This window comes from Theropithecus gelada, chromosome 10 (assembly GCF_003255815.1).
Source record: "Theropithecus gelada isolate Dixy chromosome 10, Tgel_1.0, whole genome shotgun sequence".
NCBI lineage: Eukaryota > Metazoa > Chordata > Mammalia > Primates > Cercopithecidae > Theropithecus > Theropithecus gelada.
This window is the reverse complement of record NC_037678.1, coordinates 58,471,505-58,498,221: the sequence shown is the minus strand read 5'-3', so window position 1 is coordinate 58,498,221 and position 26,717 is coordinate 58,471,505. Positions and strand designations below refer to the sequence as shown.

The 26,717-nt window shown below is 46.5% G+C and overlaps 1 protein-coding gene across 2 annotated transcripts in view; it reads right to left on the bottom strand.

Moving 5' to 3' along the window:
* JPH2 (junctophilin 2) overlaps positions 1-22,539 on the bottom strand; it is a 79,473-nt gene extending 56,934 nt beyond the window's left edge. The window contains exons 1-2 of one of the 2 annotated variants that reach the window (XM_025399054.1): positions 21,288-22,539; positions 11,782-12,931 (exon numbers count right to left, since the gene is read on the bottom strand). In XM_025399054.1, the coding sequence (XP_025254839.1) occupies positions 12,921-12,931; positions 21,288-21,666 (390 nt within the window). In that variant the 5' untranslated portion in view covers positions 21,667-22,539 and the 3' untranslated portion in view covers positions 11,782-12,920. Of the gene's footprint in view, positions 1-11,781; positions 12,932-21,287 lie in introns of those variants that run through there. The other variant, XM_025399053.1, reaches the window with a different exon arrangement.
* Positions 22,540-26,717: the final 4,178 nt, after the last annotated feature.

Below are 26,717 nucleotides of genomic sequence, written 5' to 3'. Positions count from 1 at the left end.
TGGTGCCCTTAGCACACAGATGCTCCCAGCTGGTAGACCATGTTCTCAGAAGTCTCCATGCTTCTGCACCCAGATGTGAAGTTTGATGTTTAAGATTATTCCCAAACTTGTTTACTCCAGTTGTGTTCATTTTTTTTTTTTTTTTTTTTTTTTTTTTTTTTTTTGTNTCTGTCCTTATAGCTTTTCCTTTTCCATAATGTTGTATAAAATACACTACACAATGTGTAGTTTTTTGTGTAGCTTTTTTCTTTTCTTTTCTTTTTTTTTTTTTGAGACGGAGTCTTGCTCTGTCGCCCAGGCTGGAGTGCAGTGGCTGGATCTCAGCTCACTGCAAGCTCTGCCTCCCGGGTTTACGCCATTCTCCTGCCTCAGCCTCCTGAGTAGCTGGGACTACAGGCGCCCGCCACCTCGCCCGGCTAGTTTTTTGTATTTTTTTTTAGTAGAGACGGGGTTTCACTGTGTTAGCCAGGATGGTCTCGATCTCCTAACCTCGTGATCCGCCCGTCTCGGCCTCCCAAAGTGCTGGGATTACAGGCTTGAGCCACCGCGCCCGGCCTGTGTTCATTTTTGAAATGATGTGATTTGTGGATGTTTCTCATGTAAACCAATGGGATATGAATGTACCAAAAAATGAAGAGGGTTGCTTAAAAGCCAGATACTTTTAGATGTTCATAAAAGAGAGTTCCTAAAAAATTATCCTCAAATTCTGTATAAATGAAATACCTATCTAAGACTGGGAATGAAATTATAAAAACCTAGACATTTTCTACACTCAGGTTGCCAGTGTTTTTAACTTCTCACTCCTCGTTAAAGAAACTGAAAGAAACTAGTTTTTGTAGATTACACGTTATGGGCGTGCAAGAAAGACAATGAGAAACTCCATTCGTTAAAGACTTTGTCATCAGAAGACTAGTGAATGAAAAGTAAAGATTGAATTACTATATGTTCTACATATATGTGATTTAAATTAAAAAATATAAGACATATGGGCTATTTTTGGGTTGCTCTGCTTTTACTGACTTATTCAATTAACCAATTTATAACTGGTATTGATGACATCTGATAAGAGGGCTTCTACTGTGGTTTTAACATCAGTCTGAATACATTTGCTTTGGCAAACAGATCTATTTCAGGAAGACACCAGAAAGACCATGAAGACTATGATAAAGAAAATAGGCAAATTGGCCAGGCTTGGTGACTCATGTCTGTAATCCCAGTACTTTGAGAGGCAAAGGCGGGCAGATCACCTGAGGTCGGGAGTTCAAGACCAGCCTGGCCAACATGGAGAAACCCCATCTCTACTAAAAAAAAGTACAAAATTAGCCAGACATGGTGGCACATGCCTGCAATCCCAGCTACTCGGGAGCCTGAGGCAGGAGAATTGCTTGAACCCAGGAGGCAGAGGTTGCGGTGAGCTGAGATCGTGCCATTGCACTCCAGCCTGGGCAACAAGAGCAAAACTCTGTCTCAAAAAAGAGGAGAGGAGAGGAGAGGAGAGGGAGAAAATAAGCAAATCATTATATGCCAAAGGCCTCAGTATGTGCTTTTATGTGAGACTTTTTCATAGGGTGTGAATCCAAGGTTTGGATGAGTTGAGCAAGGAGGAAACTGTACTTTTCATTCTTTTACAGGGAAATGATGATTGCGGTCTGAGCCACTGGGTACTCTATCTTTGCCTGGTCTACAGGAATTTTCCTGGCGTGTTTGGTACAGGTCATTCAGCTGTATCCAAAAGAGGCCAACGTATGAGCATGTATCCTGTAGAAGAGTTTCCCTGCTCCATAAACTAATAATCCATTAAGGCAGGTTCTCCAAAACTGTATTTCTCAAAACTTGCGTTAATGTGTTTTATCATGGGGGAATAAAGAACAGTTCTGAAGTCGAGAAAGTCTGAGAAAATCGAAGTGAAATAAGATGAAAGGTCTCCTTCCCATGGGATTTATCAGAAGCCTTAATGTGCTCATGACGACTGTGGCTCTCCAAGCAGATGTTATTTAATCAGAAGATCCTGTTCACAGAGCGTCTGCCAGGATTTGTGTTCCACAGAACCCACTTTGGGCAACGGCAATTCTCTATTTCTTTGCTGATAGGACCTCAGTTTTGTTCCAGTGTCTAGTTCTCCTCCATGAGATTTAGAGAAGGGTAAGCCTATCTCCAACTCTGGGGGTAAATTGTGATTGCTCTAAGCCAGACTCAGATCTTCCTTGCCAATGACTAGATTATACATGAGTATGTGGTGAAATCTAGCACTGAGACTGAGGGAAAATCAGCTGGGAGGGGAGGCAGAAAAGAGTTTTTTGTTCTCATAAAAAGATACATGCAGAGAAACACAGCCTCTTCTTCTGCTGGATGTCAATGCATCTGGAGGTGATCCCAGAGCTGTGGCAGCCACTTTGGGACCATGAGGAGAGCTAGCTGAAAACAAAGCTGATACTCTGTGGATGACAGAGCAAAAAGCTGGCAGGAAGCTGGATCTTTGTTGATGCTGTTGAGCCTCCAAATTAACCAATCCTGGGGCTCCTCTACCTCTGGATTTTTGATTATATGAAATAATAAATATCCTCACTGTTTAAGGGTGTGCTGTCCAATATGGTAGCCACTAGCCACCTGTGGTCATTGAACACTAAATTTTTAAAAATTCATACCAAAAGAATGGAAAATGTCTCATTAATGATTGTATATTGGTTACACACAAAAAAGATATTATTGTGGACAATGAGTTAAATAAAACATATTAAAGTTAATTTCACCTTTTTAAATATGACTATTAAAAAATTTTAAATTACATTTGTAGTTCATATTATACTTCCATTAGGAAGTGCTAGGTTAAGTCATTTGGAGTTAGGGTTTTCTGTGACCTGCAAACAAAAGAGCATCTTAATGGATACAGGTAACATCATTTTGATTTTACAGTTGGAAAAGCCAAAACTAAGAATTTTAATGACTTGCTCATGATGACACAATGTGGCAGTTGTTGGCAGTTACAGCTAAGTGTCCTGACTAGTGTTTTCACTTCTAAGAATATGAGAACTTCCCTGACAGGTTAAAGGCTCCAAAATTCTCACCCAAATCTCAGCTCTAAAGAAAGCATGACCATTTCAGAAATGTAAGTGCTATGGTTCAGATGTTTGTCCCCTCCAAACTTCATGTTGAAATGTTATCCTCAGTGTTGGAGGTGGGGACTAATGGGAAGTGTTTGGGTCATAGGGGCAGATCCCTCGTGAATAGATTAATGCCTTCCCTTGGGGGTGAGTGAGTTCCTACTCTATTAATTCCCACAAGAGCTGGTTGTTACAAACAGCCTGGCACCTTTTCAATCTCACTCTTGCTTCCACTCTTGCCATGTGATCTCTGCACACACTGGCTCCCCTGCACCTTCTGCCATGAGTGGAAGCAGCCTGAGGCCCTCATCAGAGGTAGATGCTCCACCTTGAACTTTCCAGCCACCAGAATCGTTAGCCAAATAAACATTTTTCTTTATAAATTACCTGGCCTTGGGTATTCTTTTTTTTTTTTTTTTCTGAGATGGAGTCTTGCTTTGTTGCCCAGGCTGGCATGCAGTAGCGTGATCTTGGCTCACTGCAACCACCGCCTCCTGTGTTCAAGCAATTCTCCTGCCTCAGCCTCCCAAGTAGCTGAGACTACAGGTTCCTGCCACCATGCCCAGCTAATTTTTTGTAGTTTTAGTAGAGACGGGGTTTTGCTATATTGGCCAGGCTGGTCTCGAACTCCTGACCTCGTGATCCACCCGTCTTGGCCTCCCAAAGTGCTGGGATTACAGGCATAAGCCACCACACCCAGCCCTATTCTTGTATAGCAACACAAAATTGACTAAGACACCAAGGAAGAGCTGAGAGACCCAGAATCCAGTTTGAGATATCAAAGAAATATATGGGCCAGACCAGGATTCTGCCTCCAAATATAGAATGGACACTGAGAACACCACCCCATCTGGCCAGTGACACCTTCCTATTTCTAGGGAACTATCTGAGGTTGGAAGATCAGTTCTGGGTGCTATGGCTTGAATGTTTGTCCCCCCAAAAAAACTTATATTGAAACTTAATCCTCAATGTGGCAGTATTGAGAGGTGGGGCCTTTATGAGGTGATTAATCCACTCATGGATTCATGGTTTAATTGGTTATGGGAGTGGGGCTGGTGGCTTTATAAGAAGAGGAAGAGAGGCCGGGCGCGGTGGCTCAAGCCTGTAATCCCAGCACTTTGGGAGGCCGAGGCGGGTGGATCACGAGGTCAGGAGATCGAGACCATCCTGGCTAACATGGTGAAACCCCGTCTCTACTAAAAATACAAAAAACTAGCCGGGCGTGGTGGCGGGCGCCTGTAGTCCCAGCTACTCGGAGGCTGAGGCAGGAGAATGGCGTGAACCTGAGAGGCGGAGCTTGCAGTGAGCCTAGATCGCGCCACTGCACTCCAGCCTGGGTGACACAGTGCGAGACTCTGTCTCAAAAAAAAAAAAAAAAAAAGAAGAGGAAGAGAGATCTGAGCTAGCACACTTGGCCCCCTCATCACATGACACCCTGTGCCACCTTGGGACTCTGCAGAGAGTCCCCACCAGTAAGAATGGCCTCTCCTGATATGCCCCCTTGACTTTGGACTGCCTAGCCTCCAGAACTCTAGGAAATACATTTTGTTTCTTATAAACTACACAGTTTCAGGTATTCTGTTATAAGTAACAGAAAGCAGACTAACACATTGGAGAACTGAACAGAGATGGAGAGGAAGGAACGAGGACTAGCTCCTTTCTAGGAGTCCCCATTGCCTATGGAAGTCCTTACCTGATAGTCCAGTCCCTGCATGACCTGGTTCCAAGTCACTTTCCCAGCCTTGTCTTCCCAAATCCTTCATAGCCCAGTTTCAAACCACCTCCTTCAGGTAATCACCTTCCTTCCTCCAAATTCTCATTGCCCAAGACATTTATCACTTCTTACTTCCCATGGCAGCTCTCTTATCTTTATCTTGCCTGTTTTGTCTACCAGCCATCCCTGATCCTTCTCCAAGTCCTCTCACATAGTACCAGATGTTGGCACAAGATATTTGGGTGGCCCATAGAAGTGTCATCAACAAATTTCAGACAGTGTTTAAGATGGCGCGTGGCAGATATAGAGTGAGCATCAGAGAGTCCAGGGGTTAGAGGCTCTTCTCCAAGCATACCAAGATCAGACCAGGTGAACCAGAAATGCTCACTGCGGTCAGCATGCATGCCCATGCCACAGACACCACACAGATGCTCCTGAGTATAAGGGACTCATCCCAGCTTGGCTCTAATCCACCTTGATAAAGACTATGGACCCAGCATCCCAGAGAAAGTAAGTCAGGGCTAAGACATCTTTGGAGGTAGCAAAGAATAATGGAAATTACACGCCCTTTAGAAACAGATAGATCTGGCCGGGCGCGGTGGCTCAAGCCTGTAATCCCAGCACTTTGGGAGGCCGAGACGGGTGGATCACGAGGTCAGGAGATCGAGACCATCCTGGCTAACACGGTGAAACCCCGTCTCTACTAAAAAATACAAAAAAAACTAGCCGGGCGAGGTGGCGGACGCCTGTAGTCCCAGCTACTCGGGAGGCTGAGGCAGGAGAATGGCGTGAACCCGGGAGGCGGAGCTTGCAGTGAGCTGAGATCCGGCCACTGCACTCCAGCCTGGGCGACAGAGCGAGACTCCGTCTCAAAAACAAACAAACAAAAAAAACAAAAAAAGAAACAGATAGATCTGACTCTGAATATCTCCTTAATTTTGCTTAATATATGGTTAAAATAAATAGGTAAGAAAGTATTGTAACAGATACAGGCATCATCATTTCGATGTTATAATTGGAAAAACTGAAACTAAGAATTTAAATGACTTTCTCATGATGACGCACTGCGCTACTCCTTAATTTTTCTACCTCTCTTGGTCTCCACCCTATCTGTCTAGTCCAAGCCACGTCCTTTTCTCCCTTGATGATGACAGTAGTATCCTCCCTGCCCCCCACTTCAGTTGACCCTTTGCTGCTGCCACTCATCTTCTTCGTAAGATGCAAATCTCAGCAGGTTACTCCCCCTCTGAAAACCCTGCAGTAACTTCCCAGTGCCTTGAGGATTGTCTCAGGTCAGGATCCCTAGGGAACAGATTCTGAAGCTGAGATGATGTGTGGGTGATTTAGCAGAGAGCGCTCTCAGGAAGAGCACATGTAAGGAAGGAAGCAGGATTCGGCAGGGTAAGAAGCTGAACATCTGCAACAGAATCGTCAACTGATCCCAGGGGCATTTAAGCTGGGATAGCCCTTCAGAGTCGCCCAAAATCAAAGCAAGGGGGCCAGGTCATTACAGTCATTGGATGTGAATGAGACAGCTCCCTTTGTTGGAGAGAAATACCCAGCTAGGATCTGTCAGCTGCTAACACTCCTGGCAGCTCGGGGAATGTGTCCTAAGGAGTGTCTGAAGGGATAGCCCGGAGTCTATCAGAAGGATGAAATCCAAGCTCCTCACTGTGACCCACAAAACCCTCATGATCTGGGCTTTGCCAATCCCTCCAGCCTCATCCACCCCACTCTCCCTCTGAGTCTGTGCTCCAGCCTTTTCTGGAACACAGCATGCTCAGGTCTCACCTCCAAGCCTTTGCATTTGCTGTCCCTTCTGCCTGCCTGTGTGGCCTCCCCTGTCACCCAGTTTATCCCTATTCATCCTGCAGATCTCAGCTCAAACATCACTTCCTCAAGGAAGCCTTCTCTGATGATCAGACCAGACCAGGTTTCCCTGTTATCAGTTCATAAACTCTTTTATTCTTCCCTCAAAATATGTATCACATTTTGTATTTAAGTAACTGTATTTAGATACCGGTCTCTGCTGTTATATACACGCACTTGGGGGCAGGGACAGGTCTTCCTTGCCCACCACAGCATCCCCAGCACTCCGTGCAGGAACTAACACATGGAAGACATTCAGCAGATACTGTCCAATGCATTAACAAGCACAGGCTTTGAATAAGGTCTCTCTAAGTCTGTCTCCTCTCAGTAAAGTGAGCATAGCAAGTTTCCTTTGCAGGGTTGCTGTATTACATGGTTTATCTAGCAGAGATCTCAGGCTCTCAACAAAGGTTGGCTCCCTTCACTTCATGGGAAAAGACTGTAGGGTGACCAGTCATCCCAGTTTGCCTATGTCTGAGAGGTTTCCTGGGATGTGGAACTTTCAGTGCTAACACTGGGCAGTTTCAGGCAAATTGAGATGGCTGATCACCCTAAATTGGGGTGAGAAGGAAAAAAAGGGCATTTTGTATTCGTACAATAGTCAGGATATAGTAGCAAACCAGCTCTTTAGGAAAAACAAAGCAACCAACCTCAGTTTGTAACACTAGTCAGTTTCCACTGTGCAAATACCCCCACCATGACTGCAAAGTTCCTGAGCTCTCACCAGCCAGTAGGAGCTGGCTCTCGTAACCCGTATGTGTGTATATAGAAATACTTTTTGTTTTGTTTTGTTTCGAGACAGAGTCTCACTCTGTAATCCAAGCTGGAGTGCGGTGGCACAATCACAGCTCACTGCAGCTTCAACCTCCTGGGCTGAAGTGAGCCTTCCACCTCAGCCTCCCAAGTAACCCGGACCACAGGTGCGTGCCATCACGCCTGGCTAATTTTATTTTTTTGTAGAGATGTGGTCTCACTATGTTGCCCAGGCTGCTCTTGAACTCCTGGACTCAAGCAGTCCTCCTGCCTCAACCTCCCAAAATGCTGCAATCACAGGCATGAGCCACCAAGCCCGGCCCAATAACCCATATTTAATATGAGCGCTCAGGTTTCTATTGCAAATCTGCAACACAGCCATAGATAACCTCAGCTCTGGTGTAAGTGAGAATATTTCAGTCCTGAGAAGGTCACAACTGGAGTGGAGCTTGGAGATTAAAACAGCTTTTATAAAAATTATGACAATAAAAAATCTGACATAAAAATATTATAACAGTAAAAAAATCTGATATAACTGACTCCATCTTACTTCTAACCTCACAAGCTAACTGTCTTCATTCATGCCTGGACGTAGACCAAACTAAAATTGAGTTAATAGTTTAAGACAAAAACAGTTAACAGTCCTTTCCTGAAACTAACCCCCTCTTGACTCAGAGACCAAAACCGCCTTTATAAAATTATGACTCCAGAGAAATATAGCCAGAGGTTACAGAACTTGTAACCTCCCCAGTGACTCCTGTAGATAACATCACTACTGTCAAAACCTAAAATTGCCCTTTCAAATATTTTTTGAACTTTTACATTCTGACGATTCTACCCAGACCTGTGACTCATAATAAAAAACTAATTCAACCAGTCCTGTAACCCCCACCCCGAAACTGCCTCAGTACAAAAAAGCCAGCTTCAACTTCCTATAATTTCATCCCTCATCCAACCAATCAACATTTCCCTCTCCCTAGCCCCCTGCCCGCCAACCTATCCTTAAAAAACGCTACCTTCCAAGCTTTCAGAGACACACAATTAAATGATAAGCCCCCATCTTCCCACTTGACTAGCCCTACATCGATTAAACTCTTTCTCTACTACAATGCCATTGTCCCAATAAGTTAATTTTATCCATACAACAAACAAACAAAGGCCCCGCGCTGTGCCTCACACCTGTAATCCTAGCACTTTGGGAGGCCAAGGCAGGTGGTTCACGAGGTCAGGAGTTCAAGACCACCCTGGCCAACATGGCAAAACACCATCTCTACTAAAAATACAAAAGTTAGCCTGGTGTGGTGGCGTATGCCTGTAATCCCAGCTACTCAGGAGGCTGAGGCAAAGAATTGCTTGAACCCAGGAGGCGGAGGTTGTAGTGAGCCGAGATTGTACCACTGCACTCCAGCCTGGGCGACACAGCAAGACTCTGTCTCAAGAAAAACAAACAAAAAAAATTCATCAGACGATGATAAGATCTTCTAGTCCAAGCCCGTAAGTAATCCATCACATAGGCCACTTATTCCCCATCCTGTGTCCACAACTGACATTGCTAATGGGTCCTGAGGCTGAGTAGCACTATAGCCTGCAGTCTCCCCTCACCACTTCCACAGGTAGTCCCACCCGATTAGCCAGTGTTGTGCGTGAGAAAATCTGCTTACCTTCATGGGTAAGTATAGTCTTATTCCTTCATTATACAGGGGAGGAAGCTTAGGCTCAGAGAGGTAGAGGGACCTGGCCAAGGCCACACAGCCCGGGAGTAGCTCAGCTGGGACTGAAGAACAGGTCCCTTGCCTCAAATGCTCTTTCAACCCTGCCTTGCATTGAAAAGCTGAGTACCCAGAGTGAGGAGGAACAAAGGGAGGCTATCCAGGATTCTGAGCCTAGATTCTGGAAAACTGTGCTTAGACACCCCCACCCCCAACCCTTTTTGCATCCTGAGGGCTCCTTATTATGTTTACATGTAAATACTGTTTGTATGGAGGAAGTACTTTTTAAAAATTGCAAAAGTTGAGCCAGGTGCAGTGGCTCACGCCTGTAATCCCAGCACTTTGGGAGGCCAAGGTAGGCAGATCACTTGAGGTCAGGAGTTCGCGACCAGCCTGGACAACGTGGTAAAACCTCGTCTCTACTAAAAATACAAAAATTAGCCGGGTGTGGTGGCGCTTGCCTGTAATCCCAGCTACTCAGGAGGCTGAGACAGGAGAATCACTTGAACCCGGGAAGCGGAGGTTGCAGTGAACCAGGTGTTGTGGCTCATGACTGTAATCCCAGCACTTTGGGAAGCTGAGGTGGGTGGCTCTCTTAAGCTCAGGAGTTCAAGACCAGCCTGGTCAACCCCTCTCTCTACTAAAACTACAAAAAAGTAGCTGGGTGTGGTGGTGCACGTCTGTGGTCCCAACTACTCAGGAGGCTGACATGGGAGGATTGCTTGAGCCCCATGCGTCACGCAGGGGCGGAGGTGGCGGGGGGCCAAGATCCCTCTTGCACTCCAGCCTGGGTAACAGAATGAGACCCTGTCACAAATTTAAAAAAAAAAAAAAGAAAACAAAATTTTAAAAGTCATATGCTCATTGCAAAAAATCCAAACAACAGAAGAGTATATAAAAGAAAACACCTTTGTGCGATCTCCCCAGAGTAACTCCTGTTAATGATTTAGATCCTTCCAGGCCTTTTTCTGCCAATTTGCAACCATATACTTATCACAAATAGACTAAAAGATTAGCTGTTCACCAGTCTACCACTGACCCCATCTCTGAGAACACTACCTAGCACCTAGCAGGCACTCAATAGATATTTGCCAAATAGCTTTTGTTCGCTTATAATGCCTTAGATTTCTTTCTGTATGAATACAGGTGGGTTCACCTCTGCCTTTTTAAAGGCCTTTTGTAGTTCATCGCATGGTCTCATAAATTAATTTAGCAGTCCCTTCGGTGAGCATTTAGACTGCGTTACATTTTTCTCATAACAATCCCAAGGCCTTGCTCTCTGGCTGGCCTGCAAGGCTGGCACCAAAGTCCCTTCCCATGGCTTCCAAATGCTGCTGTCCATCAAATCTCCACCGTCTCTGGTTTCCTGCGATCACTAACAGACAACCCAAAGCAGAGGAGCTGGCTGCATTTGGGACCAGCTCCCAGGAGCAGGATCAGGTTGCAGTGGGTGGATGACAAGTCCCTGAGCCCGCAGGGCTCCACCACCCCTACATCCAGAGGCTGCTGCCCCGGATGATGCCCCGTAGCTCACCCGAAATCAGGGGATTAACCAGGAGGCATCGCCTGGGTGCTGACAGCCCTGGAGCCTGTGGCCTGGGGGAAAGGCCCATTTCCAGGCCTTGAGTCAGCTCAGCAACCCTGAGGGACTTGGAGACCAGAAATGATTGTGTGTGCAGCAGGCAAGAAAGGTCAAGGGGAGAGGGTCTAAAAGGATCCCCACCTACCTGTGCACAGGCCTGCCCACAACCCCAATGCCCATGGACACTTCCAACAGGTATCTCTCACCCGTGGTGTCCAGTACTGAACTCCTGACCTTCCCTTCTCAAACCCTCACCCCATCTCAGTTCATGGAAACACCATCCTTCTATGGTTCAGGCAAAAGCCTTGGGACCATCTTTGACTCCTCTTTCTCTCAATCCTGTCCAGTCTATAAGCTTTTGCTTCAAAATGCGTTTTCTCACCACCTCTGCTGCTACAAGGTAATGGTGCAAGCCACCATCATCTCACCAGTAATAATTATAATAAACTCACTAGTTGGTCTCCATGCCACCTCCCCCTCACCCAATACCTGTCTTCCCAAAACAGCCTCTTCTCAACACAGTAGCTGAAAGAATCTCATCAAATGGGTCAGATCCTGTCTGTCTTTTTTTTTTTAAGAGACAGAGTCTCACTATGTTGCCCAGGCTGGTCTTGAACTCCTGGGCTCAAGCAATCTTCCTGCCTTGGCCTCTTAAAGTGCTGGCCTTCTCCGTACCTCCCATCCAGGGTACATACTGTCGGTTTGTCTGTCATTGATGATGTTAAATTTGATCACTTTGTTAAAAGGTAGCCATAGGCTGGGCATAGTGGCTCAGGCCATAATCCCAGCAATTTGGGAAGCTGAGGCAGGCAGATGGCTTGGGCTCAGGAGTTTGAGACCAGCCAGGGCAACATGGAGAAACCCCATCTCTACAGAAAAATTAGCCAGGCATGGTGGCGTGCACCTGTAATCCTAGGAACTTGCAGGCTGGGATGGGAGGATCGCTTGAGCCCAGGAAGTTGAGGCTTCAGTGAGCCATTATTGTACCATTGCACTCCAGCCTGGGCGACAGAGCAAGACCCTACAAAAAAAAAAAAAAAAAAAAAAACCTACCCATAAGGGATTCCAATTTAATTAAAAATAGAAATAATAAAAACATGGTGCATGCCAGCCAGAGTGTGCCCTGCAGGCTGCATGCAGCCGTCTGGCCTCCAATTGTGACTCCAACTCTACCCCATCCACAGCAATGGTCAGCCAGCACTGGCAGGAATACCTCCAGGCACAAGGTGCTCATTCCTGGCCTGGAGCAGGGATCACTCTGGAGTTCCTAGCACACCTGGGCTGCTCTGTGGATTCTGCCAGGCACAGATCTGTGCCAGGCAACTCTCATCAGTTCCCTTTAAGCAGGGAGTGAAAGTTACACGGGAGGGAGGAGTGCCGGCCCTAACTTCTCTCCTACTCTGTGGCTTCAGCTCGGGAAGGGATAGGTGAGAACAAGGATAACCCTCCAAGGCAGGAAGTCTATGGCAGGAAGCATCCCTGTCCCCCCGGCCCCACACCCCACCCTCAACCAGGGCCCTCAGAAAATGAGACTCGGCATTCCTCACAAGGGTGTGGAGGGCAGGGCCTCCTCCGGGGAACAGCTGCTGGTCACGGAATTAGTAGGCCCTGGAAACAAGCAGCTCGATAAATCCCAGAGGCCTGGCCTTGGACAGGAGCACGTCTGCAGAGATTTGGCCAATCGGGCACATGAATCACTGAAAACAAGGCCGTGGAGAGGAAAGACTAATGATGTCTGCTTTTCTGTCCTGCTAAGGGTCTGCTGTGCTCTCCTGGGGTCTCCGTAGAATGCCCAGAAGCTGCCAAGACAGCAGCTCAGCTGACTGTCACACTGATGCCTGGCTGTGAACTGGGACATGAGATTTCCAAGATGAGGTTAAATTATGCTGATTCTACATTCGAAATGGAATGGTGTCTGGCATGGATTCCATCTACACTGGCAGGACTCAAGACAGAACTACGCGAATCAAAGTCTTGTCTTATTTACTGTTCCAAAGTCAAAAACTCCTTTTTTCCTCAAATATCCTCCCAAAGACAGGGACAGCTATAGTTCAGGCCGTGCTGAATTAATTCACCCTTTGGAATGTGAAGGAAACACAGGAATATATATTTTGGCATGTGCCAGGCATGATGCTGAGTGCTTCACAGGTATTATATTGTTTCATTGTCTCGACCATATTCTGAGGGAGGTGTTAGCACATCCCTAAAGCAAAAAAGGAAACAGAAGCTCGGGGAGGTTACATGGTGCGCCCAGGTTCATATGGTTAAGAACCGGCACAGCCGGGATTTGAACCCAGATCTGGCTACTCTAAGTCTCAGATGCTTAAATATCATATGTCTTCCTTTAGTAATATCAGATTCTCTCAGGGCCTCTACACTTTATTTTCAATAACAATCAAACTACTTTAAGTTAAAAGATATTCCTTTTAACCTCAAAAACAAAAACAAAAAGATCCACTAGAACTAAGAAATTAACTGAGCACGGTAAAAGAATTCAAAGTCAATATACAAAAATAGTTGTGTTTCTATAAACTAGCAGTGAACAATTGAAAAAATAAAATGTTAAATGCCATTTACAATATCACAAAAAATAAAATACCTAGGGATAAAATTAACAAAAGATGTATAAGACATTGAAATCTCTAAAACATTGTTGTGTGGAATTAAAGAAAACCTAAACAAATAGGGATATATACCATGTTCATGGGTTGGAAGACTCACTGCTAATAAGATGTCCATTCTCTCAAACTGATCTATAGATTTAATACAATCTTCATCAAAATCCCAGCAGGCCTTTTCAGAAATCAAGAAGCTGGTTTTCTTTTCTTTGTTTTTGTTTTGTTTTGTTTTGTTTTTGAGACAGGGTCTCACTCTGTTGCCCAGGCTGAAGAAGCTGATTTTAAAATAGAAATGACCTAGAATAATGCAATCTTGAACAAGAAGGGCAAAGTTGAAGGATTTACTCTGATTTTATGACAATATAAAGCTATAGTAACCAAGGCAGCATGACATTGGCATAAAGATAGATAAACTGATCAACAGAAAAGATATTCTATTATGCAAATAAATAAATAAATATGAAAGTTAAGTTCCTTCAAGCTTCTCTCTGCAAGGAACACGTATCACAGGCCCAGAGAATGTGACACCAGGTACTTACTGCTCAGTCTGGCAAAATCACGTAGCTCCTGTGTTCAGAGTCAATTGGACTAACATTAGCTTAAATCATAAGCTTTGAGCAGAAGAAAGAAAACTGGATCCACAGCGCAAACGCTTGGGTTTTTGACCCAATCGTCATAATTAAACATAAAGTCTCAACTTTTCAGCATGTAATGATAATAATAATATTAGTAATGAAAGCACTAACACATGCCATACCCTGTTCTAAGAGCTTTACATGGATCAGGGCCTCATTTAATTCTGTCAACAAAATAGAATAAAAGAGAAAATAGCAAGCATCGTACCTAGGAAGGGAAATCTTGTTTCGCGATGGTTTGTTTCAGTTTTGCATCCTTTTTATATGTGTATAGATATAGAATTACAATGTAAAATACATTTGTTTTTTTGCATTCACTGCCCAGAGAAGGAATAAAATACATATCTTATAGTGGAATTGCAATTATAACAGTTTAAAAGCCACTAGGGTAGTAGATGACAGGGTTATGAGGAAACCTAAGTAATACAATGCCCATAAGACTCTTAGCCGGAGCCTGGTACATAATAAAGACACATTAACTAGTAGCCAGGCACAGTTATTACTATTGTCAAGGCCAGCTTCGTGAGTGCTGGAACTATGCAGTCTCGTAGGACCCAGCACTCAGAAGGCCCCTGCGCCTGGGTTAATGCTCTGTTGTCCCCATCTAAAAAAAAAAAAAAAAAAAAAACCAAACTTAAAATTCTAAAGATTTTAAAGAAGGGGTCCACATTTTCATTTTGCACTGGGTCTCACGAATTATGAAGCATGTCCTATTCTGTATCGTTGTTTACTGTTTATTATTTAAAATACTTATTTATAATACCAAATGTTTAATGATCACTTATTATTATCAAATTGCATCTCTGCCTCTTATTAGCTAGATGACCTTGAGCGAGGTACTTGCATGATCTCCATGTCAGCTTCCTCATATGTAAAACAGGAGCCGTAACTATGTCTCCATGAGGTTGTTGGGTGAAGGTTTAAACAACACAGCAGGCTGGGCGCGGTGGCTCGCCCCTGTCATCCCAGCACTTTGGGAGGCCGAGGCAGGGGTATCACCTGAGGTCAGGAGCTCGAGACTAGCCTGGACAAAATGGTGAAACCCTGTCTCTACTAAAACAAAAAGTTAGCCGGGCATGGTGGCACATGCCTATAGTCCCAGCTACTGAGGAGGCTGAGGCAGGAGAATTGCTTGAATCCAGGAGGCAGAGGTTACAGTGAGCCAAGATTGCACCATTGCACTCCAGCCTGGGCGACAAGAACGGAACTCCATCTCAAAAAATCAATCAATAAATAAATAACACAACATACCTCAAGTACCTCAAGTGCTAGGAATGGTGCCTGGGACTTAGTAAGCACTCCAAACATGTTAACTATCATTATTATTATTTTATTTATTTTATTTTATTTTTTTGACACAGTGTCTCATTCTGTTGCACAGCCTGGAGTGCAGTGGTGTGATCATGGCTCACTGCAGCCTCGACCTCCCGGACTCAAGCGATCCTCCCACCTCAGCCTCTGAAGTAGTTGGGACTATAGGTGAATGCCACCATGTCCAGCTAATTTTTGTATTTTTCTTTTTTGTTGAGATGGGGTTTCACCATGTTGCCCAGGCTGGTCTTGAACTCCTGGGCTCCAGCAGTCTGCCCACAATTGGCTTTACTGTTATTATTTTTATTAGCTTTATGGAAAAAGTCCACTTCGGGCTTGATTCTTCCAGTGCACATTTTGGGGACAGGATTAATAAAGTCATCAGTGGTTCTGGAACTTCTTTGAGCCAGAGATGACTTGGAGAATCTGAGACTATGTGAGAAAATGCCTCCCAGAAAAACACAGATAGTCTTGCACATATGTTCATATCACGCCTGAAGTTTCAGGGTATTTATGGGTCTCTGAGGCCAAGGCAAGGGCCCCAGGACCAAGAACCTCAGAAAACAACAAGCACTAAAGACTCTAGGAGGTCTGGAGCCCATGAGTGTCTTGGTGGGAACAGCCAGCAACGCAACAGGCACATTACTCTTTCAGGGCTGGGGCGTGTGCGTGTGCTTTAAGTCAGCAGCTGTTTTTAGCTTTGCTATATATGGCCAGGGGAGGAATGAGGGCTATAGGAGGGGGAGGGGTGCCAAGCAGCTTACAACAGGGTTTGGAAGGCCAGAGCTCCTGCACCAGCCCCACCTTCCTTCCCATGCGAGAGCTGGAGAGCTTATCCTCAGACCAAAGAGAAAGCCTAGAGGACAGGGAGGGGTCTGCCAGATGGGAATGGCAGGGCTTTGAAGAAGACACCAAGTCAAGTCACCTTAGAACAATGAGTGTCAAAATTTTTGGACCATGACTTGCAGTAAGAAACACATATTACATTGCAAAACACACATAAATGCAGACACTTTTAAACACACACACACTCTCACACATGGTGTGTGTGCATATATATGTGTATCTCCCCAACTGAATAAATATTTCAGAAAATAATACTTTATCTTACTCTCTGTGAAATACTCCGATACTTTTCTATTCTGTTCTGTTCTGTTCTTTCCTTTTTGAAAAATGCAGGTCCTGACCCATTGAATTGACTTCACCATCCACTAATGTGTTGACATCTCCAGTTTAGAAAACTGCTGTTTCCTTTGTAGCATTTGACTGCCAGAAAAGCAGGCAGTGGAGAAGACTTCTGAACCTTTGAGGATAAGATGCGAGTTTCAGCTTTATCTCCTAGCTGGTGGCAAGTTTTGGACCTCCCAGTTTTTGCATTCTCTGTCCTCTTGTCCTGGAGTCTCCCTCCGCCCTTGTCACCTGGCTCACTCCTGCACGTATGTCGGGGCTCGGCTTGCAGCTGACTTCAGGAAGCCTCCCTGAATGCCTGGGTCTGGTCAGCTGCCCGCTCTGGCTTTGTTACTCCCCTGTCTGTCCCTACCTAGCACCCAACACAGAACTGCAGGACAATTTCCTGTTAGATTTGCTACGAAGACAGGGAGCGTTTCCCTTCTGCTTATTTCTACACTACAGGTGTAGCATCATGCTAGCTGCATCATAGTCACTAAATAAATATTTACTGGATGAATCAATAATAGGTAATAGTAATAAGAGCAATCACCATTTACTGAGTACTTATTCATCCCATGAGAAGTCTTTTGAGAGAGTAGGATAGGTCCATTTTATAGACAAGGAAATTAAGGTTTGGTGAGTTTAAATAATGTGGCAGGGCCAGGGAAGGGACCCAGGGCAGGGCTGCCAGACTCCCAGCCGTTCCTAATCACAGGATCTTATTTGTCCACATTCCCCTCAGTGATACCCAGGTTGGGGCCAAGGGTGAGGGCAGATCCTTAACAAACCCTTGGGGGACTGGTGACAGCTTGATTAAAGAGATTTTCCGAAGCAGTGGCCACATCTAATTTTGGAGAGTTGCACCTCGTGTGTGGCTTGGGAAAGAGAATCTGTGAGGTGGATGTGGATGTGGGGTCATCTGGATGTGGGGTCATCTCATCTGGGAGAAGTCTGGGGCTCTGATAAACCAAGGCAGCAGGGCTTCTGGTCACCTGGCCTGAAGAACTCCTGGGCACACCTGGGATAAAATCCAGGGCCTGCAAAGCCTGTGTGATCCGGCCCAGGCCCACGATGTCTGCACCCCTCGCTCACTCTGGCATTCGTGCTATTCCTCAAACCTGCCTTGGGGACTTTGCAACGGGATTCCGTCTGCCTGAGGGGACCTACTTGCTCTCCAGGCCCCTCCATCCTGCCTCTGAGACCACTCCATCTAAGAACACCATCCTCTTCTGCCTCTATTAGTTTTTTCCATACACTTGTAACTTCTGGAGATTACATGTATGTTTGTTTTTAGTTTATTCTTCTCCACTGGACAGGAAGCTCCTTGAGGACCTCGTCTTGCTCACTGCCCCTGCCCTAGAACTTGCCGTGAAGCAGTGCCTGGAACAGACCAGGTGCTCAGTAGTACTGGTTGCATGAATGAATGAATGAATGAATGAATAGATTTTCCTCTTTTAGACATATTAGGAGATGGGTCTATGGTTTCCTATGCTCATTTTGACCCAGAGATTTGTGTCCTGTGACTCACATCCAGACCCAAAACACACACAGACACACACACATGCACATAAAGACACATGCACACACAGACACGTGGACACAGACACACATGCACACACGCACACACACACCTTGGTTTGAAGAGAAGAGGGACGGGAACGAACATTCTACGCATGCCTACAGTGCACCATAGGTAACAGACGCTGTATAAGCACTCAAGGATTATCTCCATTTTTAGCCAGAGAAACTGAGGCTTGCTCTCTGCTGTGTCTCCAGTGTCTAGCACTGTGCCTGGCATAAACATCTGCTGAACTGAATTGCACCAGATTCAAGAGGCTCAGAAAACAGCTCAAGGTCACCCAACTAGCAAGTGGTGAAGCCAGAATCTGTGCTCAGGGCTGTTCAGTTCCCAGCCAGTGCTGGGTAGCAGCCATAGGCACCTGCACAAACTCCAGCGACCTCGTTAACATCCAGACACCCACCAACTGGCAGCCCAGATGCAAATTTATCCTGCACCTGAGGCTGCTCTCAATGTGTCCAACAGCCTTGGCTTCAACAAACCTTGCTCCCTGGGCTGGCTGATGCCTTTTCCTGCCTCAGCTGCCCTGATCCCAGCCCCAGTCCCACATTTCCTAGCCACTGTCAAAAAAGGAGACACTAGTGATGAATACAATGTCCTACGAATGCCTTCTGACACCAAATGTCATTTGTAAAAATTAGCCAGTTATGAGTTATCTGTGTCAGTTCCTCTTTCCAATGCGGCTCATTAGGAAGACTTTATAGAATCATCCTGCATCAGAAAGAGTTGGAATGACCATTCAAAACCGCAGCCAGCAAACTTTTGCTATAAAGAGTCAGGTAGGGCGGGGTGTGATGGTTCACACCTGTAATCCCAGCACTTTGGGAGGCCAAGGCAGGTGGATCACTTGAGGTCAGGAGTTCAAGACCAGCCTGGCCAATGGGGCAAAAACCTATTTCTACCAAAAAATACAAAAAAAAAAAAAAAAAAAAAATTAGCCGGGTGTGGTGGCAGGTGCCTGTCGTCCCAGTTACTCGGGAGGCTGAGGTAGGAGAATCACTTGAACCTGCAAGGCAGAGGCTGCAGTGAGCTGAGATTGTGCCACTGCACTCCAGCTTAGGCTACAGAGTAAGAATCTCCCTCAAAAAAAAAAAAAAAAAAAAAAAGTCAGGTAGTAAATACCTTAGGCTTTGCAGGACAAGAAGCAAAATTGAGGATGTTACGTAGGGGCTTTCAAATAATTTTGCATGCCAAAAAATATTGTTCTTCTTTTTTTCAATTATTCTCAGCTTATAAGCTGTGCAGAACTGACAGTGGGCCAGTTCGGCCCATGATCTATGGTTTGCTAGGCCCTAATTTAAAGCAACAATTTTTAAACTTTGTTGTGTATAAAAATTGCCTGATAAGCTTGTGAAAGCAGCGTTCGGGCCCTTCTCATCAGAGATTCTGATGAGAAGGTCTGGGTGGGCCACTGAATTTGCATTTCTAACTGGTGGATGGATGGTGCTGATGCTGTCCCCCCACCGCCCACATTTTGAGCGGTACTGATATTCTAAAGTGTCCCTTTTCATAGATGAGGAAACTGGCTTAGCTAAGTGATATGCCCAGTGTTACACCCCGTGGACTAGGTAATGACGGCTGCTCTGCCACTCCACAGGGCTGTTTTGCCACAGAAAACTCCTCTCTGTTTCTTTAACCCACTACCACTCTCATGCTTCTGAGCCTTTGTCCTCACTTCTCTCTCTGTCCCACGCCCACCCTCACAAATGTAACTTTCCTGTAGAGACCAAGCTCAGGCGTCACCTCCACTTAAAGCTGATCTCCTCAAATCTAAATGCTGCTTTTCACAACAGCATCTGTACATACTTGTGTATAATGTATATAATTGTTTGCCTGCATGCCTATCTTTGTTTTTTGATTTTTCCTTTTGTAGAGATGGGGATCTTGCTAGATCGCCCAGGCTGGTGTTGAACTCCTGGCCTCAAGTGATCCTCCCACCACGGCTTCCCAAAGTGCTGAGATTACAGGTGTGAGCCACAGAGGCCGAGAATTGCTTGAGCCCAGGAGTTTGAGACCAGCCTGGGCTACATAGTAAGACCCCATCTCTACAAAAAACAAAAAACAATTAATTAGCTAGGCGTGTTGGCATGTGCTTATAGTTCCAGCTACTCAGGAGGCCGAGATGGGAGGATTGCTCGAGCCCAGGAGTTCAAGGTTGCAGTGAGCTGTGATTGTGCCACTGCACTTCAGCCTGAGCAACAGAGCAAGACCTATCTTTAAAAAGTTTTAAAAAGGAAACACAAAAGGAATGTAGGCCGGGCACAGTGTCTCACACCTGTAATCCCAGCAATTTGAGAGGCCAAGACAGGCAGATTGCTTGAGCTCAGAAGTTTGAGACCAGTCTGGGCAATATGAAAAAGCCCTGTCTCTACAAAAAAAACAAAAAAACAAAAAACAAAAATTAGCCAGGCATGGTGGTGCATGCCCATAGTCCCGATTACTAGGGAAGCTGAGGTTGGAGGATCGCTTGATCCTGGGAGGTCGAGGCTGCAGAGAGCTGAGATCATGCCACTACACTCCAGCGTGGGCAACAGAATGAGACCTTGTCTCAAAAAAAAAAAAAAAAAAAAAGAGATTCCATGGATGGATCATGGATGGATGGATGGATGGAAAGATGGATGGGTGGATGGGCAGGTAGATGTATGAATGGCTGAATGGGTAGATGAATGGTTGGGTGGAAGCATGAATGGGTGGGTGGGTGGGTAGATGGATGGATGGGCAGGCAGGTGGGTGGGTGGATGGACAGATGGATGGATGGATGGACGGGTGGGTGGATTGGTGTGTGGATAGATGATGAGTGGATAGATGGATGGGTGGATGGGTAGATGGGTGGGTGGATGAATGAATACTCTTCATGATCTATTGCTTGAAAATAATTTTCATGGCAAAGTTAAGACTAGAATCCGATTCTGCTAGAGTATATTCCATGGCTGTTTATGTTGGAGCATACTGAACATGCTAACGGTAGTAGTTATATTTTATTGTGTGTTGAGTGTGCACTTATATGGCAGGCTTTGTACTAAGCACTCCCACTAATCCTCTTGATAACCCCTTTATTCGCTCCATCTTTACTACAAGAAAATGGATGCTCAGAAAGGTAGAGCAGCTTGCCCAAAGCCACACAGCAAATCACATCCTAGCCCATCTGATTCTGTGCCAATTGCCCATCACCTTTCCCACCCTCCACCAGGGTTTCTCACCCTCCCTGGCCCTGCCCCACCTCTGCAGGCCCCCAGCTGGCCTCACCTCCATCAGCATAGGTCTCGGTGCCATAGCCGTCTTGCAGGCCATTGTTCCAGGTGCCCTCATACTTGGCACCGCTGCTTGAGCTCTGCCGGATTCCGTAGCGTCCCTTGAAGCCATGTGTCCACTCGCCCTTGTAGAGCCAGCGCCCCTTGGTCTCTATGCCCAGCCCATGCCGTTTGCCCTGGCTCCAGTATCCCTCAAAGGTATTTCCGCTGGGCCAGGTATAGACACCTGCCACCTCAAAGCCAAAGTTCCAGGAGCCAGAGTATTCGCCCTGGCCCTTGGGGCCTGTGCACAGTCCGTGCCCGTGGGCCTTTCCCCCCTCCCAGCCCCCGCAGTACGCCCCACCGTCATCAAAGTCAAAGCGGCCCCCGCTCATCTCATCATAGCCCCTGACAACCTCCCCGTCCTCCAGGGTGAGTGCAGAGGGCGTGGGTGATGCCTGCAACACTCCTCCAGTGCCCTCGGGGGCAGGCCCCCAGACTCACCACTGCGCCCCAGGAGGGGGGAAGCAGGATGCCAGCAGAGGCTGAAAGAGCCCCGGCGCCAAGTCAGCACTGGGTTGGCTAGTCAGTGCCATGCCCAGGAGCCCCGACTCCACCAGCCAGAGCAAGGCTGCCTGCTGGGAAGAAAGCAGGAAGGAAAGGTTCAAAGTCCCCACAAAGCGTCCCAAGTCTGCCTTCCAAGAAGTCCAAGGGAAAACGGTGTGATCTCTTCAAGAAGCCCAGTGAAAGCGTGGGGTGGAGGGGTCCCCAGCCTTTTCAAAGAGGGGAAATTCCCCTCGGTGACAGCCCCCGCCTGAGGCTGGGTTCCCGCAGCCCGCTGGCCCCCTTCTCCACCCCAGTGGGTGTGTGGGGCTGTCCGTCTCCCCGCCGCTGCCCCGCCCCCTTCTCCAATCCTGCCCTCCTCCCCGGACGGAAAGGTCAGTGTTGCCCTAACAAGGCCATTGGATCTCAGAAGCTGCTCCCAAAATAACCCCCGGCCAGCCCAGCCTCCTTCAAAGCGGGAAGGAGGGGTATTTCAAACCGTGCCTGTGCTGCAGACCCGGGCAGTGGCTGGAGAGATGAGGAAGGAGGCTGAGAACTGAGTGCAGGCAGCCCAGGGAACCTGGTGTCTTTTTCTCCCGGGAATAAGAGCTGCCTTCCATTCTCAGAGTCCCCTGGGTCTGCGGGCAGGGAGGGCGCCGGGGAATCGGGGAAGGGAGGGGAGACGGAGACCAGTAGAACGCCCAGTCCTGGAACACTGAAAATCCCCCAGAGCGAAGAGGTTGGCAGATCTCAGCCCCATCACCACTCACATGCCCTAAGGGGACCTGGGGTTACAGCACCACTGCCAGCCCCATCAAGGAATCCGGTGACCTAAAGAGAAAGGAATGGAGACAGTTTCACATGTGCTTCCGAAAGCAGAGGAGGGAAGTCAGAAAGAGAGGGGAGGCTGTGGAAACAGAGTCTGGAAAATACACCAAATCTCAGTCCAGTGCTCACGCATCACCCTGAGCTCCCTCCACCCCGGAGAACCTGGTGCAAGAAGCAATCATCTATTCCCTTTCTCTTTCCCGTGAAAGGCAAAGAGAAGGGAGAGGAGCCTGCCCTCCTCGCTGCCTGAGACACAGACTGGGCTTCCCGCTAGCTTCCTCTCCCCACCCCTTGGTACCTCTGCGCCCTCCCTGCCGCAGACCCAGCAGACCCTGAGGTCTGGAGTCCCCTTCCTGTCAACCCAGGGTTGTGCTGTAATGAGGTCCTCTCAGAAATTCTCAAGGGTCATGATTTTTTAAAAATTTCCCTTTCCGAGCTGTCTTTTCCTCTAGTGTCCTAGGAGCCTGTGAGGCCAGACTTCAGAAAGCTCTTGGGGCAGGGCCAGGAGAGAAGGGCCCGGGTGGATTCCCAGCCACTCAGGTTCCCACCAAACTCCAGTAAAAAGAACAAATAAATGTCCACGGCAAGAAGCTGTGGCCAGAGCTAATGACTGTAAATCCCAGCTAAGCCCAAGGTTAATGGGAGTATAGAGGAATTCTGGGAAAGGTAAGAGCCACTAGGAAGATCTGTGTGTGTCTGTGTGTGTGTGTGAATGTGTAAGAGTGTGTGTGAACGTGTGTAACAGTGTGTGTGAAGTGTATGAGAGTGCCTGTGGCAAGAGTGTGTTGTGAGAGTGTGTGTGGTGAGAGTGTGTGTTTGTATGTGTGTGTGTTTGTGTGTGAGTGTGTGTGTGAAGATGGGGATGGAAGAGAAAGAGAGAACTAAGCACAGAAGGTGCTAAAGAACATCAGACAATTATCTGACTTTAAATTTATCTGACATATTTCCTAACCCCATGATAATTTAGGCCACGTAAAGTCACTGCGGAAGTCTTGTTCCTGTTCGAGAAGTGGGTAAAAAATGTTCCCTGCTTTCCTTCCAGCGGGTTATCTGTTCTTAGGACTTGGTTCCATCCTTGGTCACAGCCCCTGACCTTAAAGAGCCCCTTCTGTATCTGCGTTTCACCACCAGGTAGAGGCACCCAGCCTCTTGGGCTCACTGTCACCGTCTGTTTGCCAAGCTGACAGGGAGCACATAGTGGCTAAGGACTGTGTCCTCTGGGTAGTTAGGTGTGAGCCCTGGCCAGGTTGACTGACAGTCTGCTTGCACAATTCACTTCTAAGAACACCTCAGGGCTACTCCCGGGGAGTTCTGCTTTCGCCACTTCTCACTGAGGACTTCCGAGAATCACAAACTTTTTTCGAGCTCTGCTGTCAGGGGAAGAGCATCTCCAACTGGAAGCTAGGGGAGTTTGAGCTGCGGATTCAATATTGTAATCATACGCTTAGGCCAGGCGGCCATCGCTGCATCTTAGCAGGGTGTTCCACCTATGTGAATTTAACCACTGTCCATTCATAGCAGCTCCCTAGGGTAGCTCTCTACCCAGGGTTACTACACGCAAGAACCACCTACTGAACTTAAAAACATAAAGAGATCCGAGAGCCCCACCTGAGACCTACAGAATTAGATTGTCCTGGGAGAAGACCTGGGCAGTCGTATTCTTTTAAAAGCTCGTCAGATGAATCTGACTCTCATCTCTGGTTTAAAACACTGTAAGTGCCTGGTATAGGGGCTCACACCTGTAATCCCAGCACTTTGGGAGGCCAAGGCTGGAGGATTGCTTGAGCCCAGGGGTTTGAAACCAACCTGGACAACAAAGTGAGACCCCCACTTCTACAATTTAAAAAAAAATTTTTTAATTAGCCAGGTGTGGTGATACACACCTGTGGTCCCAGCTATATGGGAAGCTGAGGCAGGAGGATTGCTTGAGTCAAGGAGTTGGAGGCTGCAATGAGCCATTTTGGTGCCACTGCACTCTAGCCTGGGCAACCCTGTTTCAAAACATAAATAAATAGATGGATAGAAAATAACAACGAAACCATGGTAAAATTTCAAATTAAGAAACTGTTTAATAACATAAAGATTCATGAATCCGTTTACCGCAGGATGAGTAGTTTTAGAGTTAGATACGTCTTCAAATCCCAGTCCTGCCCCTCACAAGCTGTGTGACCTAGGACCAATTGTTAATTTCTCTAAACTGCAAGTTTTTCATCTGTAAAAGTCCCTACCTCAGAGGATTATAGGTATCAAGAATAACAGTATCTACCTTATATGACTGGGTGAGGATTACAGAATTAATACTGTAAAAAGGCTCAGAACACACTACACGTATAATCAGTGTTAGCACTTATGAGTATTACTCTTACATACTAAATTACTTTTCAGGCTTAATAAAATAGTCATCAAAGAGGGAAGAGAGAACCCTTCCCAAATGTTAAATATCTTGACATCGAAGCACTCCTTATTCTCATGTTTTAAACTGAAAAACGAAGTTACTGGTAAAGGGATACTATGACTTTGTAAAGTTTAAGTAAGATTCTTTGCCAAATTTGGTACTGGCCTTACCTGCCCAGAGCTTTCTGATAAGTTACCACTCGTCCTGCCTTTTAAACGGATGCATTTCAGGGAAAGGGAGACCTCTTGTGGTGTTATGTGCATTACAACAGACTTTCCTCAGAAAAAACAAGTTCTTCAAATCCAATGGAATTTACTAAACTTGAAATATTAGTCGGGCATGGTGGTGCATGCCTGTGGTCCTAGCTACTCAGAAGGCTGAGGCAGAAGGATCGCTTGAGCCTGGGAGGTCGAGGCTGCAGGGAGCCATGATCACACCGCTGCACTTCAGACTGAGTGATGGAGCAAGATCCTCTCTCTTTTTTTTTTTTTTTTTTTTTTTTTTGTTGAGACAGAGTCTTGCTTTGTCACCCAGCCTGGAGTGCAGTGGCCGGATCTCAGCTCACTGCAAGCTCCGCCTCCCGGGTTCACGCCATTCTCCTGCCTCAGCCTCCTGAGTAGCTGGGACTACAGGCGCCCGCCACCTCGCCCGGCTAGGTTTTTGTATTTTTTAGTAGAGATGGGGTTTCACCGTGTTAGCCAGGATGGTCTCGATCTCCTGACCTTGTGATCCGCCCGTCTCGGCCTCCCAAAGTGCTGGGATTACAGGCTTGAGCCACCGCGCCCGGCGATCCTCTCTCAAAAATAATAATAATTATTATCATTTAAAAATAAATAGGCTGGGCGCGGTGGCTCACGCCTGTAATCCTAGCACTTTGAGAGGCCAAGGTAGGTGGATTATCTGAGGTCAGGGGTTCGAGACCAGCCTGGCCAACATGGCGAAATCCCTTCTCTACTAAAAATACAAAAATTAGACGGGCAGAGTGGAACCTTCCTGTAACCCCAGCTACTGGGGGCACTGAGGCAGGAGAATCACTTGAACCCCGGAGACAGAGATTGCAGTGAGCCGAGATGATGCCACTGCACTCCAGCCTGGGCGACAGAGTGAGACTCCATCTCAAAAATAAATAAATAAAAATAAAAAATAAAATAAACTTGAAATAATTATAAACTGGTTTTAAAGGCAGCTAGCCTATTCCCTCTCTTCGTCCCAGATCTCTTCCCACTCCCTTGTTCTGTTCCCTGGTCACTTTCTCCCTCTATTTCCTGCTCAACTTCTCAAGCTTGACTGCTTCTCTGGGAGCCTCAAAGGGAGAGAACTGAAAATCCGGAACAAAGAGAAGGACTGTGCCCAGAAATCCATTGGAGTTCTTCTCAGTCGTGGAAGGTTCAGCAGAGCGAGCCTCATCACCCTGGAAGCTTTTCCAGGCAGGTTTCCTGGCTGGACTAGTGCCCTTCCCACATGCTGGCTCCTCCCCCAAACTATGAGTTGTTAAAGCAAGGATTTTCTTCTTTCCAAAAAATAGTGAATAGTGCTGCAGTGAACATAGGTGTGCATGTATCTTTACAATAGAATGATTTATATTCCTTTGGGAATATAAATCAGTAATGAGGCTGCTGGGTCAAATGGTATTTCTGGTTCTAGGTCTTTAAGGAATCGCCACAATGTCTTCCACAAGGG